The sequence below is a fragment of the Nerophis ophidion genome, linkage group LG14 (assembly GCF_033978795.1).
Source record: "Nerophis ophidion isolate RoL-2023_Sa linkage group LG14, RoL_Noph_v1.0, whole genome shotgun sequence".
Classification (NCBI taxonomy): Eukaryota; Metazoa; Chordata; class Actinopteri; order Syngnathiformes; family Syngnathidae; genus Nerophis; species Nerophis ophidion.
This window is the reverse complement of record NC_084624.1, coordinates 26,990,442-27,007,941: the sequence shown is the minus strand read 5'-3', so window position 1 is coordinate 27,007,941 and position 17,500 is coordinate 26,990,442. Positions and strand designations below refer to the sequence as shown.

The 17,500-nt window shown below is 41.7% G+C and overlaps 1 protein-coding gene across 1 annotated transcript in view; it reads right to left on the bottom strand.

Annotated features, from left to right (window-relative positions):
- The window catches only part of LOC133568392 (tubulin beta chain-like), a 9,993-nt gene extending 1,295 nt beyond the window's left edge, over positions 1-8,698 (bottom strand). The window contains exons 1-3 of the mRNA XM_061920285.1: positions 8,451-8,698; positions 8,096-8,204; positions 2,392-2,502 (exon numbers count right to left, since the gene is read on the bottom strand). Of these exons, the coding sequence (XP_061776269.1) occupies positions 2,392-2,502; positions 8,096-8,204; positions 8,451-8,678 (448 nt within the window). The 5' untranslated portion in view covers positions 8,679-8,698. The remainder of the gene's footprint in view (positions 1-2,391; positions 2,503-8,095; positions 8,205-8,450) is intronic.
- Positions 8,699-17,500: the final 8,802 nt, after the last annotated feature.

The window sequence follows — 17,500 nt, the reverse complement described above, 5'->3', positions numbered from 1 at the left end:
CCTAAGCAGAATGTCATTTCGAACCCTCCGTTACAAAAAATGTTCACACTTTTATACTTCTTTATTCAAACATGCATTTGATTTGATGCATGTTTTGTACTAGCATAAATTCAAGTGAAATAATTAGTAAATAATTTATGGTTGTGGTGCAAAATAAAAAATTTTATATGGATAAATCATACATTTGCATATGTTTCTGACACATCTCTGGCCCGGATTCCATCCCAGTAGGACTGTAAAAAATAGGTTTAGCACCAACACTGGGTGCCGCATTGGATCATGAAAACAATTGGAGAAACTTGCCATTGTATTGTTATCAGTGACGGAGCAGGAAGAAGCTAGGAATTTCATAAAAATGTCACATGAACTGCAACTGCCACTCATGAGTTGACATCTTAAAGGCCTACTGAAACCCACTACTACTCTGATAGTTTATATATCAATGATGAAATATTGGCATTGCAACACATGCCAATATGGCCTTTTTAGTTTACTAAATTGCTATTTTAAATTTCCCGCAAAGTGTCCTGTTGAAAACTTCGCGGTATGATGACGCGTGCGTTTGACGTCACCGGTTGTAGCGGACATTTTTTTCCAGCCCGATCCAAGCTATAAGTAGTCTGCTTTAATTGCATAATTACACAGCATTCTGAACATCTGTGTTGCTGAATCTTTTGCAATTTGTTCAATTAACATTGGAGAAGTCAAAGTAGAAAGATGTAGGTGGGAAGCGATGCACTGCAGCTGCCTCTAGCCACACAAACACACGGTGTTTCCTTGTTTAATATGCCCGAACGTGAAGCTTTACTATGTATCAGAGCGGTCAAGCGAACATGGTTCCCGACAACATGGCAACCGGCAGGTTTCGGTGAGAAAATTGTGGTAATAAGTCGGCTCTTACCGTAGTTATGAGCGGAGCTTGCGTCCTCCTGCAGCTGCGTGGCTTACCTCAGAGACAATGGCGGTCACCACACCCTTTTGACTTTCAGGTACTATATAATCTCACTAAAACACTAGTAACACAATAAGCAGATAAAGGATGTTCCAGAATAATCTTAGTAAATGTGTGTAATAACATCTGAATCGCTCCCACTGCCCTCGCCTTTTTTTTTTCTAGTCCTTCACTCACACTATCCTCTTCCACGAATCTTTCATCCTCGCTCAAATTAATGGGGAAATTGTCGCTTTCTCGGTTCGAATCGCTCTAGCTGCTGGTGGCTATGATTGTAAACAATGTGAGGATGTGAGGAGCTCTACAACCAGTGACGTCACGCGCACATCGTCTGCTACTTCCGGTACAGGCAAGGCTTTTTTATTTGTGACCAAAAGTTGCGAACTTTATCGTCGATGTTCTCTACTAAATCCTTTCAGCAAAAATATGGCAATATCGCGAAAGGATCAAGTATGACACATAGAACGGACCTGCTATCCCCGTTTAAATAAGAAAATCTCATTTCAGTAGGCCTTTAAATGTGCTTATTCATACAAAATGGGGCCTCCCGCAGATCGCTTATAGGGGTTGTTAAACTTAATTTTAGGTCATGTTAAACTTACTTTTTTCTAAAAAAAAAGACTGTTTTTATACTTTATTACTTATTGTAGGTTTGCTCTTGTTATATTAAAACTTTATAACCTTTTTTGTATCAGTATTACAACAAATCAAATATGACTCTTCCTATCATTTTAATTTACATTTTTGTGTTTCTTCTTATTTAAATTACAACTTAAACATCTTATTTCCTAACATTACGACTCCTTCCCTTTCCCCCCCAGAATTTTAATAGCTTATTTTCCCTTCAAAAGTACTTTTCTCAATATTCTGACTTTTCCTCATAAAATTCTGACGTTAAGTAGCTACAGCTAATGCATTTTCTACACAGCACTGTGTGTTTATTTTGTTATTTTGTTATTGTATTTTGTTTGTATCTTTTGATTTAATTTGTGTCTGTAGTTTAAAATGTATTTTATATAGATTAAATATTGATTTTTTTTTTATTCATTTGTGTGTAGTTTTTTACAATCTATTTACTTTGATATGTTATTTATTTATAACAACCAAAATTCCCACATAGAGTAACTCCGGCTATGTGTAGCAAGAGCTAATCATTGCACTCCCAGGAATATGGCTTATAGATCTTTTAGTCTGGGTGCTGAGGACAAGTAATCCATGTCATTGCCTTGTTGAAGGGTGCCCCTCCCTTAGCTCCCTGAGGTTTTTGTTTTGCTGAGACCACCAGAAGCGCTGACAACACGTCACATAGCACCCTGCTGGGAATGCACGGTCCTCTGACACAATGCTGAGAGGCTCCACTGGAATCTTTAGGGTGCAGCGAGGACACAGAAGGACACAGTGTGTGAGTTTTTGTGAGGCCGCCTCACAAATCTTCTCACCAAAGACGAAGTTGTCAGGCCGGAACAGTTGTCCAAAAGGGCCGGAGCGAACTGAATCCATGGTCCCTGGCTCCAAGTCCACCAAGATGGCGCGGGGGACAAATTTGCTGCCTTTGGGATGACAAAGTAGACGATGTCATTCTCCACCTGCTTTTTACTTATCAAATCTGCTTCAGTTTTTTTTTTTTTTATCTTAGCCTTGCAGTTGACTTCACTTGCAACTCCTGCAACATAATGCATTCCTTATTCAAGACCAGTGGGCCTTTTAAATTGCTGAGTCGGCACAGTCCATTCACGCAGGCATTCAGACTTGTCTTTGTTTGCACCACTTTCCCTTTTGTCTTTTCTATACCTTCTTTATTAATTTTACTACAGAAAAACCTCCAAAGGCATACAATACAGTGGGGCAAAAAAAGTATATAGTCAGCCACCGATTGTCCAAGTTCTCCCACTTAAAATGTTGACAGAGGTCTGTAATTTTCATCATAGGTACACTTCAACTGTGAGACACAGAATGTGGAAAAAAAAATCCAGGAATTCACATTGTAGGAATTTTAAATAATTTATTTGTAAATGATGGTGGAAAATAAGTATTTGGTCAACCATTCAAAGCTCTCACTGATGGAAGGAGGTTTTGGCTCAAAATCTCACGATACATGGCCACATTCATTCTTTCCTTAACACGGATCAATCGTCCTGTCCCCTTAGCAGAAAAACAGCCCCAAAGCATGATGTTTCCACCCCCATGCTTCACAGAAGGTATGGTGTTCTTGGGATGCAACTCAGTATTCTTCTTCCTCCAAACACGACGAGTTGAGTTTATGCCAAAAAGTTCTATTTTGGTTTCATCTGACCACATGACATTCTCCCAAACCTCTGCTGTATCATCCATGTATCCATTTTGGTATAAACTCAACTCGTCATGTTTGGAGGAAGAAGAATACCAAGTTGCATCCCAAGAACACCATACCTACTGTGAAGCATGGGGGTGGAAACATGCTTTGGGGCTGTTTTTCTGCTAAGAGGGACAGGACGATTGATCCGTGTTAAGGAAAGAATGAATGGGTCCACGTATCGTGAGATTTTGAGCCAAAACCTCCTTCCATCAGTGAGAGCTTTGAATGGTTGACCAAATAATAATTTTCCACCATAATTTACAAAAAAAAATATTTTAAATTCCTACCATGTGAATTCCTTTTTTTTTTTCACATTCTGTCTCTCACAGTTGAAATGTACCTATGAAGAAAATTACAGACCTCTGTCATCATTTTAAGTGGGAGAACTTGCACAATTGGTGGCTGACTAAATACTTTTTTGCCCCACATATGTGACTATATTAAACCAGTGGGTCTCAAACTGTGATACGTGTAGTGCCAGTGGTACACGGGCTCCATCTAGTGCAGGCGTGTCAAACTTGTTTTCATTGAGGGCCACATCGCAGTCATGGCTGCCCTCAGAGTGAATGATTTACAGTATGAATATAAATGTGTATATATAAAACGTGTATTATTGTCTATGTATTTGATTGTCTTTTTTTATCGCGTTGTACAACACCAAATCTTTAGACTACTGTTAAAAACTCAGTCGCCACAATTTTACCATAATGTTTGCAGTTTATTTTTTACAGCATATAAAATAAATAAATACATGGTCTTAAATTACCCCAATTTTTTACAGAAAAATACATGCTAGTTTTTATACTGTAAAATCTACAGTTGTTGTGTTTTTATAGTGTATTATTACTCTATATTGAATAACAGCATGAATGTAGATTTTACTGTGAAGTTTTACTGTAAAATTGTATTTGTTGGTTTGAAATCATAAGTCAAGCAGATATTTAAGTATTTCTCTTTATTTGAACAAAAAATGTTTTGAAATGTATGACAGTATAATATTGTATTTTATTATTAGAGATTATTAAAGTGTAAATATATATAATTGCACACAGTATATTTGTTTTTGTAATACATTTATTAAGAAAATGCATATTTCCACCCTTTCAGGGGCCACATAAATCGACGTGGCTGGCCAGATCTGGCCCCCGCTCCTTGAGTTTGACACCTGTGATCTAGTTGTACGCCAAGGAAGCACTTGATTGAAGAGCAGTGTTTTATTTTCCTACATTCAAACACAGTGTTACTGTTCAAACCTATGTATAAGGTTGCAGTGGCCAAACAGTAAATATAATTGTTAAATAAAACCCCTGCCTTGTTTTTAATAAATACTTAGCAGTTAGAGAGCCACATTTTTCTGAGATTGTACTTGGCAAAAAAAGTTTGAGAACCACTGAAATAATGTCAACATACATCATTAATAACATAAACTTTATTTAAATATCTATTGATTTCATCATCTTACTACAGATGAGTTTTGTATGTTTAATAACTCTTTAAAAAAAATGGGTTGAGGCTAATTTTATAACAGGCTTTATGAAACCCTAACCCTTTTTTGAGAATCAAATATAGAATTCTAACTTGACTTATTTCTTCAAGGGGGACAAGAGCTAATTCAGGTCCAAATGAAGACAAGTTAAACCTGTTAGGGCTGAAAACACTTGTTTATTTTTATATGACAACTAAAGGTATTTTATCTGCACTCCTTCCATTGAATTAAATTAATTCATGATTATCTTTATGATGATTAATTTTTTTTAATGATTTTATACGCCATAATTTTTGTTGCATCTCTAAAGCGCTTTGAAATGCTGTCTTAGAAATTGTGAAGTGAATTGTATTTATATAGCACTTTTCTCTAGTGACACAAATCGCTTTACATAGTGAAACCCGATATCTAAGTCACATTTTTAAACCAGTTTGGGTGGCACTAGGAGCGGGTGGGTAAAGTGTCTTGCCCAAGGACACAACGGTAGTGACGAGGTTGGAAGAGGCGGTGATCGAACCTGGAACCCTCAAGTTGCTGGCACGACCACTCTCCTAACAGATCTATACCACCCCAAATTGTGCTCTGTAAATAAACTTGCCTTGAAGGTGGATGACGTTGATGGCCTAATTCAGACTTGGGCAAATTAAGGCCCGGGGGCCACATGCTTAAGCTTTTCAATTTGGCCCGCTGGACATTCCCCCAAAATGTTTTAAGATGGAAACTCTAGCTCCAATTATGATGTGCTGTGATGTTTTCAAATGACTAAGTCTTGAACTATACAAAGTATTTTAATGGTTGGAATCTGCGCTTTTGCATGATATACTAGTTACTATGGTAATCTAATTAGTTACTATGGTAATCTAAGTCACTGCAGCTCAAATGAGGCACCAGGCGGAGTGGGTGGGGAGCGTTTCCAGAGCAAGCCTGAAAATGCGGGTGTCAGGGACAGACGTGGAAGGAGATTTTTACAACAAAGTTCTAAAGCTTAGAGATATATCAGATTGTAGGTGGGTTTTTTTTTACCCTTTGCGTTTATATAAAGGAACGGCGTGTCGCAATGGGAGAGTGACCGTGCGCAACCCGAGGGTCCCTGGTTCAATCCTCACCTAGTACTAACCTCGTCACGTCCGTTGTGTCCTTGAGCAAGACACATCATCCTTGCTCCTGATTGGTGCTGGTTAGTGCCTTGCATGACATGCTCCCTCCATCAGTGTTTTAATGTGGAAGTAGCGTCAAAGCGCTTTGAGTACCTTGAAGGTAGAAAAGCGCTATACAAGTACAACCCATTTATTTATCATTTATATTTCGCTGCATTTGTTGCACGTGTTGCGTTTCGCTTGCTTGTAAAATATGTCGATGGAGAGGGGGCGTCGTGACGTTCATATGTTGTCAATAGTCAGTGTTCTATCATTCATAGTTAATATTGTAAATCCCACATTCTTTATTTTCATGTCCATTCTCGGTGTCTAATTTAGTAAAAACATGTATAATCCCGTTCTTTTTTTCAGGCGGCCTGCCATAACGTTTTTAGCTTTTAATCAGAAATTATTGTGAGGTTTTGTATTAGTGTTGCTAAAAATAGATAGACTGACACATTTTTTTCTGAAAATTTGGCCAATGGAGAACATTCTTTTAAACTGCAGACTAATGAACATAGCTACAATCGGGCGGAAGGCGGTGTACACCCTGGACAAGTTGCCACCTCATAAGGGAATAAGCGGTAGTAAATGGATGGATGGATGGACTAATGAACACATTTAACGTGATCCAGGGTGATGATTCCATCCTTTTGCTTAGAATTGACTGATTGCATCATTTTTCAACTGCTTGTTTTGATAATGAAAATGTTGCTAACAACCACAATTTATTTTATCTATTCATTTTAGTGTTTCTTAAAGCCAGTTAGTTGCCATTGGAAATGACCATACTCTGGTGTCATGTCTTTTAGCTGCTTTTTTTCTCCAAAATCAAACTGAATGGTCTGATTGAACATCCTCCAAGACTGGTGATTCCATAACTTTTTCCTGAGGTTCCATTTGACTTGTCTATTGTTTGGGGAAGGTTTGCTTTTTAGACAGCGCAGTAGGTGTTTTGATTTAAATTGTATATCGTGAATTATATTTCTATAGCGCTTTTCTCTAGAGACTCAATGCCCTTTACATAGTGAAACCCAATAACTAAATATTTGTGTTTGTGTGTGTGCAAATGAAAACCACACAAACTAAGATGACATCATTCTATGAACTGAAGTAAGTCTGCAGCGTGAGGTGTGGTCTCAGTGAGACTGCAGATACAGTGGGGCAAAAAAGTATTTAGTCAGCCACTGATTGTGCAAGTTCTCCCACTTAAAATGATGACAGAGGTCTGTAATTTTCATCATAGGTACACTTCAACTGTGAGAGACAGAATGTGGGGGAAAAAAAAGGAATTCACATTGTAGGAATTTTAAATAATTTATTTGTTAATAATGGTGGAAAATTAGTATTTGGTCAACCATTCTAAGCTCTCACTGATGGAAGGAGGTTTTGGCTCAAAATCTCACGATACATGGCACCATTCATTCTTTCCTTAACACGGATCAATCGTCCTGTCCTCTTAGCAGAAACACAGCCCCAAAGCATGATGTTTCCGCCCCCATGCTTCACAGTAGGTGTGGTGTTCTTGGGATGCAACTCAGTATTCTTTTTCCTCCAAACACGACGTGTTGAGTTTATACCAAAATGGATACATGGATGATACAGCAGAGGATTGGGAGAATGTCATGTGGTCATATGAAACCAAAATAGAACTTTTTGGTATAAACTCAACTCGTCGTGTTTAGAGGAAGAAGAATACTGAGTTGCATCCCAAGAACACCATACCTACTGTGAAGCATGAGGGTGGAAACATCATGCTTTGGGTCTGTTTTTCTGCTAAGGGGACAGGACGATTGATCCGTGTTAATGAAAGAATGAATGGGGCCATGTATCTTGAGATTTTGAGCCAAAACCTCCTTCCATCAGATAGAGCTTTAAATGGTTGACCAAATACTTATTTTCCACCATAATTTACAAATAAATTATTTAAAATTCCTAAAATGTGAATTCCTGGATTTTTTTTTTCACATTCTGTGTCTCACAGTTGAAGTGTACCTATGATGAAAATTACAGACCTCTGTCATCATTTTAAGTGGGAGAACTTGCACAATCGGTGGCTGACTAAATACTTTTTTGCCCCACTGTACCTGTGCTCCCTATGGACCCAAGGGGTAGAAATGGAGATGGAGAGATATTTTAGCTCACAGTCCTCATTGCGCATGTTATTGGGAGGGACGGACATTTACCCGAGGCCTCGTTGTAATACACGCTGATCCGCTCCAGCTGCAGGTTGCTGTCGCCTTGGTAACTGCCTGATGGGTCGATGCCGTGCTCGTCGCTTATCACCTCCCAGAACTGCAAGGGCGAGGCGAGCAGGGTCATGAACACAACGAGATTTATTTCATGTAGTTGTGCAGGAGGGAGGTGGAGCCTATATTTCGGCTGACCGCCTGTTAATCCTGCAACCTTGAACATGTTTATGGACAGCAAAAGCATGCATAGAACATTTCAGATTTAAAATCAAAAGCTTTCACAACCTTTAGTAAATACAGAAATATTTCAATGCAGTTTAATTCTACTTGACTTTATAAGAAGCGATACCTTGGCCCCAATTTGATTGCCACATTGTCCAGCCTGGATGTGCACGATCTCCCTCATGATGTGGTGGTAAGAGCGCCTGTGTCGTCCTGTGGGTAGCGCGGCTGCAGTGTTACTGCGATTCAACACTTTCCTTATCGTTGGCTGTAGCTGCATCCCTAGCGTCGTCCTCCAGCCAATCAGAGGGCTCCTCCGTGATGCAGTAGAGCAAAACTGCTTCATCATCAGCATCCATCAGTCTGCCTCAGCATCAAAACACTGCTGCCTTCATGTAAAATATATGGCTCGTTAACATAATAATTGTTACAAATATGGTTTCACGCGGTATGTGTCATTGTCATGATGCAATATCCAAACTACACGCGTGATATAACAGCTACTTTGGCCACGCCTCTTGCAAGAGATGACACTGCACTTTAAACTCTGATAGCGTGGCAGGCTGCTAAACTGCTATTAATCGTGATGTGTGAATCGATACTGATATATTATGCTACGATATCGATTCTCAAATCAAAATATTGATACTTTATTTATTTGTGGTTATGTTTATCATTAACAGGAACACAGTGTTAAAACGTAACTAAACTTGTAGATGAGGCAATGTGTTTATGTTGAATGCTTCCCCCCCCTTGTGTGATTACTCAATTTACAAACCCCGTTTCCATATGAGTTGGGAAATTGTGTTAAATGTAAATATAAAGGGAATACAATGATTTGCAAATCCTTTTCAACCCATATTCAGTTGAATATCCTACAAAGACAACATATTTGATGTTAAAACTGATAAACATTTTTTTTTTTTTGCACATCATTAGGTTTAGAATTTGATGCCAGCAACACGTGACAAAGAAGTTGGGAAAGGTGGCAATAAATACTGATAAAGTTGAGGAATGTTCATCAAACACTTATTTGGAACATCCCACAGGTGTGCAGGCTAATTGGGAACAGGTGGGTGCCATGATTGGGTATAAAAGCAGCTTCCATGAAATGCTAACTAATTAACAAACAAGGATGGGGCGAGGGTCAACAATTTGTAAGCAAATTGTCGAACAGTTTTAGAACAACATTTCTCAACGAGCTATTGCAAGGAATTTAGGGATTTTACCATCTACGGTCCGTAAAATCATCAAAAGGTTGAGAGAATCTGGGGAAATCACTGCACGAAAGCGATGATATTACGGACCTTTGATCCCTCAGGTCGTACTGCATCAAAAACCGACATCAGTGTGTAAAGGATATCAACACATGGGCTCAGGAACACTTCATAAAACCATTGTCAGTAACTACAGTTGGTCGCTACATCTGTAAGTGCAAGTTAAAACTACTATGCAAAGCGAAAGCCATTTATCAACAACACACAGGAACGCTGCCGGCTCTTCTGGGCCGAGCTCATCTAAGATTGTGTTCTGTGGTCTGACGAGTCCACATTTCAAATCATATTTGGAAACTGTGGACGTGGTGTCCTCCGAAACAAAGAGGAAAATAAACATCCGGATTGTTATAGACCCAAGTTCAAAAGCCAGCATCTGTGATGGTATGGGGTGTATTAGTGACCAAGGCATGGGTAACTTACACATCTGTGAAGGCACCATTAATGCTGAAAGGTCCATACAGTTTTGGAGCAATATATGTTGTCATCCAAGACAACATTATCATGACGCCCCTGCTTATTTTCAGCAAAACAAGCCAAGCCACGTGTTACGACAGCGTTGCTTCATAGTAAAAGAGTGCGGGTACTTTACTGGAGAAATATCTGGACAGATATGTCTCCCATCGAAAATGTGTGGCGCTTATGAAGCGTAAAATACGAAAACAATACCCCAGACTGTTGAATAACTTAAGCTGTATATCAAGCAAGAATGGTAAAGAATTCCAGTTTCAAAGCTTCAACAATTAGTTTCCTCATTTACTAAAAATGTATTGAGTGTTGTTAAAAGAAAATGTGATGTAACACAGTGGTGAACATGCCCTTTCCCAACTACTTTGGCACGTGTTGCAGCCATGAAATTCTAAGTTAATTATTATTTGCAAAAAACAAAAAAGTTAAGAGTTTGATCATCAAATATCTTGTCTTTGTAGCATAATCAACTGAATATGGGTTGAAAAGGATTTGCAAATCATTGTATTCCGTTTATATTTACATCTAACACAATTTCCCAACTCATATGGAAACGGGGTTTGTATTATTACTACACAGGAGAGCGACTTGCGGTAGCAGCCGACGTCTCCGGTGCCATTGATGTGACACGACCCCTGGCTGCTGCAGGAGTCACAGGAACACATCGCCACAACAATAGGTGGCGGAAAAGTGAGTTTTCTCTCCTTGCTTCGATCTTTTTTCTTTGTCGCAATCAAATGTTGGCTAAGCCCAAACGACCGCCTCTGTCTGTCGCCAAAATATCCACAGCCTATAGAAATGTACGTAGGTGACGCATGCGCACATTTCCACAGTTCACTCTTAATACAGCTCATCTTTAAAGTGATAAAGAGCGTACACCAGTGCTTAATACATAAGGCCCCAGATGTTTTGGGCTGTGACATTATCTTGTTATATAAAATGGTACACTCAGTGAATGACTCACATCAGCATTACTTGTTTAGAGGTGTACTTATTTCTGAATGAATAAATAAACAATTATTTACATTCAATTAATTTGAGACAAAGTAGAGACTTTTGCAACAAAAAAAAATACATTAATAAATTGATAATGTAAGCATACCCACACAGAAGAAAAAGACAAGCAAATAAATACATGCATATACTGTATCAATGCATTAAATTATATCAAACAAGAGATCTTTATTGTCATTATAAAAAAATATATTTGTAACCCTTTGACGACATTATTCACCCCACCATACATAAAAAACAAATACATAAGTAAATAACCCACAACATAAGTTAATACAGTTTAGTTGTTTGGTCACTTTATGAGTGGGGTAAGTTATTTCATCCTACAGTGGAAAGGAAAATGAATGCATAAACAAAAAATATTTCCTCATCTAATCAAGAAAAACGCAAGGAAACAGTAGAAATTGTACAGTAAGGGTGACACAACTTTAATTTCCCTTCTATGGGTACTTTCAGCGCGGGACGTCAGGCCAGCCTGACCTCAAAAAAAGTGAGAAAATATTTTCTTTTATGAAGTGTTTATTTTTCAGCAAAATGTGTAATGTAGACCCCTATAAATAATATACATACCGTATTTCCTTGAATTGCCGCAGGGCATATAGTATGCGCCTGCCTTGAATTACTGCCGGGTCAAACTCGTTTCCCAAAATAATTAGCGCATTCTTAGTATTACCGCCTGGTCAAACTCGTGACGTCACGACTGACACTTCCCCTGTCATCATTTTCAAAATGAAGGAGGCTGATTTCAATACCGGTAATTTGAAGATTAAAAGCTATTCAGGAGGATTTAAGGTCCAAGCTTATATCACACTAAATTTTTTACTGCATGCCTTTGGTAAGTGCCGCAGTGAGAAGAGGTTTTAAATTAATTAGCGCATGCTTACTTTAACCGCATGCCTTTGGTAAGCGCAGGAGTGAGAAGAGGTTTTAAATTAATTAGCGCCCTGGCAGCAATTCAAGGAAATACGGTATCTATTTATTTTACTTAGGTTTTCCATATTAATCCGTTACACAGATGAAAATCTAATAAAGCCAACAATGTTAACACAAAATGCATATGTAGAGAACAGTTTTACACACAGAAAATAACACACAATACAAGGATTAGGTGGAATACAATAAATCGGATCAACATTGAACATCACTTTTACATTTATTAGAGATTCTTGAATTCAATAGTGTTTCTCACCTTCTTTATCAAAGTGATGTAAACTTGTGTTATAACGAAAAACGCACTGTGTGCATCAACTGACAGCACAACACGTCACACTGTCGTGACTCTGAAGCTGGCTCCTCCTCCCTTCACATCAGCAGGGTGGGATTAAACGTTGAGTACATTCAACATGTCGGACCACGAGCAATGCTAACACATTTCATCATTGCTCTGCTGTGAGTGCAACTTGAAAAAAATAACATTTTGCCTCGAGGTGTCTCCTTACAAATTTTGTTAATACCAACATCCGGGAAAAGTACCACAAAAAGTGCTCCAAGAAGTCAGTTTTTAACACATTTCATATAAAAGAGTCTTTGTCGTGAAACTTTTCCAGAGCAGGCCTTCATACTGTCACAGAGTTGTCTTCCCTGTTACACTGAGCTTTTCATTAAACTGAACTTTGTCCTCTGAAAGACGAGCACAGTCCAAATCCCCTTGTGGCATTTTGTGTATACCAAGCTGTACTCTAATGCCTTTATGTCCTCGCTTGGAGACGATTGATAGGACGTATAAAGCTGCGGTCAGGAGAGAGCTATAGTTTGAGACGTTAACAGTGAGGGCATTCTTTCCTGGACGGCCGTCTGGTTGCCAGGCAACTTCATTGTGTTCAAGGCGAGGAAATTGTCCGCATGGGATTTAGAGGTTGTCGGTGGATTTTGTTACACTCATTCTTTACGTTTAGCCTGTGGGGAGCAGGGGGACAAACACAGCAAAATATTAGGAACAACTAGCATCCATTAGCATGGTTAAAAAACTGAAGTTTAGTTTTTTTCAGGGTTTTTTTAGCAACATTTTACAAATAAATAAACAACTTAGACAAATTATTCCAGCTAAAAAACTAAAATTAAGTTGTAGTTTGAAGCAATGTTTTTATAGCTATGTTTATTACAAAGTGTACTTAAAAAATATCCGTCCATCCATCCATCCATCAATCCATCTTCTTCCGCTTATCCCAGGTCGGGTCGCGGGAGCAGCAACCTAAGCAGGGAAGCCCAGACTTCCCTCTCCCCAGCCACTTTGTCCAGCTCCTGCCGGGGGATCCCGAGTCGTTCCCAGGCCAGCCGGTAGACATAGTCTTCCCAACGTGTCCTGGGTCTTCCCCGTGGTTTTTCGGATGTCACCGAAAAACCTCCCTAGGGAGGCGCTCGGGTGGCATCCTGACCAGATGCCCAAACCACCTCATCTGGCTCCTCTCGATGTGGAGGAGCAGCGGCTTTACTTTGAGCTTCTCCCGAATGACAGAGCTTCTCACCCTATCTCTAAGGGAGAAACTCGCCACACGGCGGAGGAGGCTCATTTGGGCCGCTTGTACCCGTGATCTTGTCCTTTCGGTCATAACCCAAAACTCATGACCATAGGTGAGAATGGGAACCTAGATCGACCAGTAAACTGAGAGCTTTGCCTTCCGATTCAGCTCTTTTTTCACCACAACAGATCGATACAGCGTCCGCATTACTGATGACACCGCACCGATCTGCCTGTCGACCTCATGATCCACTTTTCCCTCACTCGTGAACAAAACTCTGAGGTACTTGAACTCCTCTACTTGGGGCAAGATCTCCTCCCCAACCCGGAGATGGCATTCCACCCTTTTCCAGGCGAGAACCATGGACTCGGACTTGGAGGTGCTGATACTCATCCTTGTCGCTTCACACTTGGCTGCGAACCGATCCAGTGAGAGCTGAAGATCTTGGCCAGATTAAGCCATCAGGACCACATCATCTGCAAAAAGCAGGGACTTAATCCTGCAGCCACCAAACCAGATACCCTCAACGCCCTGACTGCGCCGAGAAATTCTGTCCATAAAAGTTATGAACAGAATCAGTGACAAAGAGCAGCCATGGCAGAGTCCAACCCTCACTGGAAACGGTTCCGAATTACTGCCGGCAATGCGGACCAAGCTCTGACACTGATCATACAGGGAGCGGACCGCCACAATCAGACAGTTTGTTACCCCATACTCTCTGAGCATTTCCCACAGAATGCCTTCTCCAAGTCCACAAAGCACATGTAGACTGGTTGGTCAAACTCCCTTGCACCCTCAAGTAACCTGCCGAGAGTATAGAGCTTGTCCACAGTTCCACGACCAGGAAAAAAACCACACTGTTCCTCTTGAATCCGAGGTCGACTATCCGGCATAGCCTCTTCTCCAGTACACCTGAATAGACTTCACTGAGGAGTGTGATCCCACGATAATTGGAACACACCCTCCGGTCCCCCTTCTTAAAGAGAGGAACCACCACCCAGGTCTACCAATCCAGGACTACCGACCCCGATGTTGCAGAGTCTTGTCAACCAAGACAGCCCCACAGCATCCAGAGCCTTAAGGAATTCCGGGCGGATCTCATTCACCCCTAGGGCCTTGCCACCGAGGAGCTTTTTAACTACCTCAGCAACCTCAGCCCTAGAAATAGGAGAGCCCACCATAGATTCCCCAGGCACTGCTTCCTCGTAGGAAGACGTGTGGCTAGGATTGAGGAGGTCTTTGCAGTATTCCCTCCACCGATTCACAACATCCGCAGTCGAGGTCAGCAGAACACCATCCCCACCATACACGGTGTTGACACTGCACTGCTTCCCCTTCCTGAGGCGGCGGATGGTGGTCCAGAATCGCTTCGAAGCTGTCCGGAAGTCGTTTTCCATGGCTTCCCCGAACTCCTCCCATGTCCAAGTTTTTGCTCCGCGACAGCTGAAGCCGCACACCGCTTGGCCTGTCCGTACCTATCTGCTGCCTCCGGAGTCCTATGAGCCAAAAGAGCCCGATAGGACTCTTTCTTCAGCTTGACGGCATCGTAGGGCCGGGCGATACTGCCTTTTTTTAATACCGTGATATTTTTAGGCCATATCGAAATATATGATATATTTCTCGGTATTTTGCCTTAGCCTTGAATGAACACTGGATATACATACAGTAATCACAGCAGTGTGATGATTCTATGTGTCTACATTAAAACATTCTTGTTCATACTGCATTAATATATGCTACTTTTAAACTTTCATGCAGAGAAGGAAATCACAAATAAGTCAATTTACCAAAACTGTATTTATTAAAGTTATTGGCAGGTGACTTTTCAAATGATGCTACAAATTAGCAGTAATGCTACTTTTGGTAGCAACGCTTGTGCCCCATACATGACAAATTAAAATTGTCTATTCGACATATTCCCGCTTGAAGCCAAACCACCGCCAGACGATGTTTTTCTTGGGAATTAATTCTTCCTTCATTTGTTACGAGATTCACACTATTTCTCTCGCAACAACCTGCTAGTATCAGAGCTAACGTTAGCCACGCCGCTACCTCTCTGCTGGGCGAGGGCGTATACGTATGTGACGTATGACGTGACAGTATGTGACGTATGTAAGAATGTGCGCCTGCTTGTCTGTGAGAAGGAGACACAGGAAAGAGCGAGGAGAGCCTGTAGTGTAATGCCCGCAGCTAAAAACAACTGCGTGAGAACGTCTACTCAAATATTACAATATAGTAATTTTCTATATCGCACAGAGACAAACCCGCGATACATTGCATATATCAATATATCGCCCAGCCCTACGGCATCCCTCACCGCTGGGACACCAGCGGGTTCTAGGATTACTGCCAAGACAGGCACCAACTACCTTGTGGCCACAGCTCCACCTTGCGGCCGCCTCGACAACAGAGGTACGGAATATCGTCCACTTGGACTCAATGTCCAGCACCTCCCTCGTGACATGTTCAAAGTTCTTTTGGAGGTGGGAATTGAAACTCTCTGACAGGAGACTCTGCCAGGCGTTCCCAGCAAACCCTCACAATGCATTTGGGCCTGCCAGGTCTGTCCGGCATCCTCCCCCACCATCGCAGCCAACTCACCACCAGGTGGTGATCGGTAGAAAGCTCCGCCCCTCTCTTCACCCAAGTGTCCAAAACATGAGACCGCAAATCCGATGACACAACTACAAAGTCGATCATGGAACTGCGGTCTAGGGTGGCACATATGGACACCCTTATGTTTGAACATGGTGTTTGTTATTGACAATCTGTAATGAGCACAAAAGTCCAATAACAAAACACCACTCGGGTTCAGATCCGGGCGGCCATTCTTCCCAATCATGCCTCTCCAGGTTTCACTGTCGTTGCCAATATGAGCGTTGAAGTCCCCCAGTAAAACGAGGGAATCACCCGGGGGAGCACTCTCCAGTACTCCCTCGAGTGAATGCAAAAAGGGTGGGTACTCTGAGCTGCCGTTTGGTGCGTAAGCACAAACAACAGTCAGGACCCGTCCCCTCACCCGAAGGCGGAGGGAGGCTACCCTTTCGTCCACCCGGTTGAACTCCAATGTGCAGGCTTTGAGCCGGGGGGCAATAACAATTGCTACCCCAGCCCGTCACCTCTCACTGCCGGCAACGCCAGAGTGGAAGAGAGTCCAGCTTCTCTCTCTCTCTCTCGAGAGAGAGAACCGATTCCAAAGCCCTTGCTGTGCGTCGAAGTGAGTCCGACCATATCTAGCCGGAACTTCTCCACCTCGCGCACTAGCTCAGGCTCCTTCACCCCCAGTGAGGTGACGTTCCACGTCCCAAGAGCTAGCTTATCTAGCCGAGGATCGGACCGCCAAGTGCCCTGCCTTCGGCTTCCGCCCAGCTCACATTGCACCCGACTTCTATGGCCCTTGCTATGGGTGGTGAGCCCATTGGAGGGGTGACCCAAGTTGCCTCTTCGGGCTGTGCCCTGCCGGGCCCTATGGGAACAGGCCCGGCCACCAGGCGCTCGCCATCATGCTCCACCTCCGGGCATGGCTCCAGAGGGGGGCCCCTGTGACCCGCGTCCAGGCGAGGGAAATCTGGATCCTTTGTTATTCTTCATTGAGGTCTTTGAGCTGCTCTTTGTCATATACCTCACCTATGACCTGTTTATTCTTGGGAGACCCTACTAGGGGGCACGGAAGCACCCGGACAACGTAACTCCTAGGATCATTAGGACACGGAAACTCCTCTACCAGGATAAGGTGGCAGCTCATAAAGGAGACTTTAAAAATAAAACATGTGAAACAAATATTTTTTTCATTTCCAATGATATAAACAAAGTAAACAGAATTCCATCCATCCATCAATTTTTCTACTGCTTATTCCCTTTTGGGGTTGCGGGGGGCGCTGGCGCCTATCTCAGCTACAATCGGGCGGAAGGTGGGGTACAGCCTGGACAATTCGCCACCTCATCGCAGTAAACCGAATTAA